This window comes from Coffea arabica, chromosome 11c (assembly GCF_036785885.1).
Source record: "Coffea arabica cultivar ET-39 chromosome 11c, Coffea Arabica ET-39 HiFi, whole genome shotgun sequence".
Taxonomy (NCBI): Eukaryota; Viridiplantae; Streptophyta; class Magnoliopsida; order Gentianales; family Rubiaceae; genus Coffea; species Coffea arabica.
The window spans coordinates 39,744,534-39,748,255 of NC_092330.1; the positions used below are offsets into that span (position 1 = coordinate 39,744,534).

The 3,722-nt window shown below is 37.9% G+C and overlaps 1 protein-coding gene across 1 annotated transcript; it reads right to left on the bottom strand.

The window, feature by feature from the left end:
* Positions 1-823: 823 nt before the first annotated feature.
* On the bottom strand, positions 824-3,053 carry LOC113715744 (zinc finger protein CONSTANS-LIKE 16). Its single transcript, XM_027240033.2, has 2 exons — positions 1,840-3,053; positions 824-1,267 (listed from the first exon to the last, which is right to left on the bottom strand). The coding sequence occupies exons 1-2, from the start codon at positions 2,926-2,928 to the stop codon at positions 1,016-1,018; spliced, it is 1,341 nt and encodes a 446-aa protein (XP_027095834.1). The 5' UTR covers positions 2,929-3,053; the 3' UTR covers positions 824-1,015.
* Between the last annotated feature and the right edge of the window lie 669 nt (positions 3,054-3,722).

The following is a 3,722-nucleotide window of genomic DNA, read 5'->3' on the forward strand; positions in this document are numbered from 1 at the left end:
TATAGTTTTCGTTTCTTTGAGAAATCGAAATGCCTAAATTATTCTGTTAACAATCACCACAATGTATTGGTACGCAGATAAATAAACAGAGAGAAAGAAAAAAAAAAAAAAAGGATGACTACTGCCTATTCATGTATTAAAATTCCAAGCAATTTACTCATCTGAAAATTTCTCCAAATTGTTATTCTCACAACCAGTGTATTGATTAGGAAGGCTAAGATTTTGATTTAGTTATTTTTAGAAAAAGGTGGTGCTATTTGTCAGACTTAATTACTCCTATATGACACAATTTTTAGTGTCTGCCCTATTCATAATAATTTGATAATTTGACTTTTCTCATTCTATTTTAATATAAGGCTCTTTTGACGGGTGTTTGCTTTTTTATTCTTTTTTTTTTCCTGTAAATTTTTTGAGAAAGATTAATCTGATATGCCCTTCATATATAACTGTCAAGCCTTCATGCAATTGTACGAATTATAAGCCTGCATAAATTTGCCCTTGTCAGAACCTCTGGAGTTGAAATGAAATGTTTAGCGGTGAAAACAGCAGCTATCGTTCGTAATTCCCGTCACACTTGGATGTGACATGACTGCTTAGTGACAATGAAATGAGAGAAAAAAAAATGAACGTATTTTTCACAAAAACAAAATGCTAAAAGAAAATAAAATAAAAAAAAAACTAAACCTACTTGGATATATGTATTTGTGCTTTCATCTTAAGGAATCCTTTTAATCATGTACAATCATTGGAGAACATTCTAGCCACCTCAAAAAAAAAAACAACAACAACAACAACAACAAAGAGCACATAAAAGAAAAAGGGAGAAAGAAATGCCGCTGCCCGCTGTCTCTTTTGTTAAAAGCAAAAAAAAAAAAAAAAATTTATAGCAATATCGCTATATATTAATTTATTTTGTAGAGAAATTCACATCCTAGGTGATTAAGCTAATTGCTAGGACTACTGCACATTCCTAGCCGTACTAAGGAAAAAGAAGATTAGAGTAGAAATTTAACAGTTATTTGGTGTGCAGAGGAAATGCTGCTGCAGCTGCTGAGAAGGTTGCCCTCTTAACGAACCTACCTTTCATTCTGGGCCTCTTCTCAGCATTCAATTTTCGTACCTCGTACCTGATTTTCTTGGAAAACAACCTTGTTCGCCTTTTTTCTCTGTACCTAGATACTCTTGCTTCTCTTCCTCCATCCATCATTGCGGGATGTCCAAACATTCCCACTTCCCCATATAGATTATGAATTGTTCCACAAGTGCCCTGAAAAAAATTTCACAATAATTTTTTAGTTCTGTAACTCCATTTATTCTTGTAGTAAAAGACCCCAACTTTTCAACTTATAACCAACCAACAGGCATATGTTTTAAAACAAGCTGCACATCGCAAAAATGAATAAATAACTGAAGGGACAAAAGTGAAAAGGCTTGCAAAACCTAGAAGAGAATGCAACCATCATTCTACTTTTGTCAAAGCATTCTGCTCCATCACTTGAGGAGCTTTAAAAAAAAAAAAAAAAATCCCACCTGATGAGGAACTTATGATGGTTCTAATCCTTTAAACATGAGATACGTGAATTTGGGTAATTTTTACTAGATACCACCATCCCTAAATTAATTAATTGCTACTGCTTTTCATATTGCACTAAAGTTGAACTGATGATGATTAAGAGGATCGGGTGCCGCCAATTATGTAGCATGTATAACATGTGAGATTAGTGGTATCATCTACTTGATAATCTTGTTCTAGGCCATGTAAATATTGAGAGAGTATGGGCAAGTTAGAGAGGAATTGAAGAAAGAAACTGGGAGTTGATAAATATGTGGAAATCGTACCAGGCAGTCAGGCCAGCAGTCATTGGAGTCCAACTCAGGCCGTTCACCAGTTGTCCAAGGGGACCTTTGATCAGCCCAGGCAGAAATGACTCCTTCATAATCAAGACTCAACAAAATCTTCTTATTTGTGTTGATACCTGCATCCCCTACTTTGCAATCTTCACTCTTCAAATGATCCTTGAGTGCTATTGCCCTTTCCACTCCTGCTTTGTTGTCCTCTTCTTCACAGGTCATGGAAGAATCATAATCAAAGCTCAGCTCAAAGGGTTCATGATCTCCTCTACTCATATCAATCTCTCCATCAATCTGATTATTTCCCATGGCAACCTCCGCTTCTCCTTCATCTTCAACCTTCACTCTTCCTCTCCCCAGAGAGCTATTATCCACTAAATCTGCCTCTTTACAATCAGAAAGTCCCAACCCTTCAATATCAAATGATTCGTCATCGAGCCCTTTGCCTAATAAGCTCTCAACATCCGCCGCGAACTCAGCAAGCTCCATTTCAGATGGAAGAGGTCCATGGAACTGATTGATACGATTTCCACAATCATAAACTGTACCCTTAGATTCATCAACACCTACAGCATCAGCAGCCTCCCCATCGTTTCCCATATTTGTTGCAGCTTCATTAGAATTTTCACTCGTGCGTAATTCAGCAACAAATGGATCGAATATAGGAACCCTATAAAGAAGTTGCTCCTCGTTATCTTCATGGGATGTTTCGATTTCATCAGAACAAATTTCAGGGACAAGATGAAGAGGGCTTCTTGCTGGCTCTTGATCAGATTTTGATTTTGCATGCTTTCCTGACCTTGGTGTACGTGCCTTTTTTGTGAAACCATGGTGCCAAGACGGCACGGAAATTTCTAAAGAAAGTTCTTTGGAGGGTTTGAGAGATGAAGTTTTGAGACGAACCCTTTCATGTCTGCGAGCCAAAGGGTTGGCTGAATGGACTGAAGCATCACAATTCTGGCAAAGGAAAGCATCATCAGCCGCGCAATACCATCGAGCCCTTTTTCTTATACAATTGTCACAAGCTCTTGCAGTTTTGCCACCCATAGCGTTGGCTAATTTTCTGTCTGAAACCATAATCAGCGTTTAATACAACTATTTAGTATATACTCAATCTTCGATTCAGGTTGAATTTCCAAAAATCCAATGCATATTAATGGAGGATCCAAAAGGGTGTGGGAGAATTTTGGTGATTTTTACAGAAAAAAAACATTTGGTGCAATTATTGTATAGAGGAGAGTGTGACCCACTGTGCACTTTTTCAGTTTATATAAGGACTTGAAGGCCATGTTAGGGTGCACCTTTTTGGGAGGAAGAGTTGCACTTTTGGGACCCCCAATGAGGCCTTATCTGTTGCTCCATTGGCTGCACTAGAAAAATCATCCTATTTGCTGTTTTTTCATTGGCTAAATATCCAATCAGTAGGATTTCTAGAGGGGACCAGTAGCTGAAAGATGAGCATTAGTCCTTGATCCGATCCATGGGTTCTCCCTCACAGTCTCAATCTTTCCGGTGTCAATTTCTTCAGCGCTCACTAAATTTGAAGAAGACCCTTTTGTTGGATTGTCTCTTTTCAATTACACCTGTTTAAAGTTCAGGGCTCTTTGCCAGCGGTCCCCTTTTCATTCGCTTTTCCCTCCCCACCGAACAGCATCAAAACCCCACACCAAATTACCTTGTTTCACTACATAATAATTCATAGTGCCATAAAAATCATATATACCAGTGGTAACGTATCATAGAGCAAGAAATGCGAAGAAAAGCATTGACTTGTCCGTATTACCAAGTGAACCCAATGTGTTTCAATGCTTGTTATGGTGATGGAATCACGGAGCCCTAAAGAGATTTTGAAAATCGAAGGTGTAAAATCT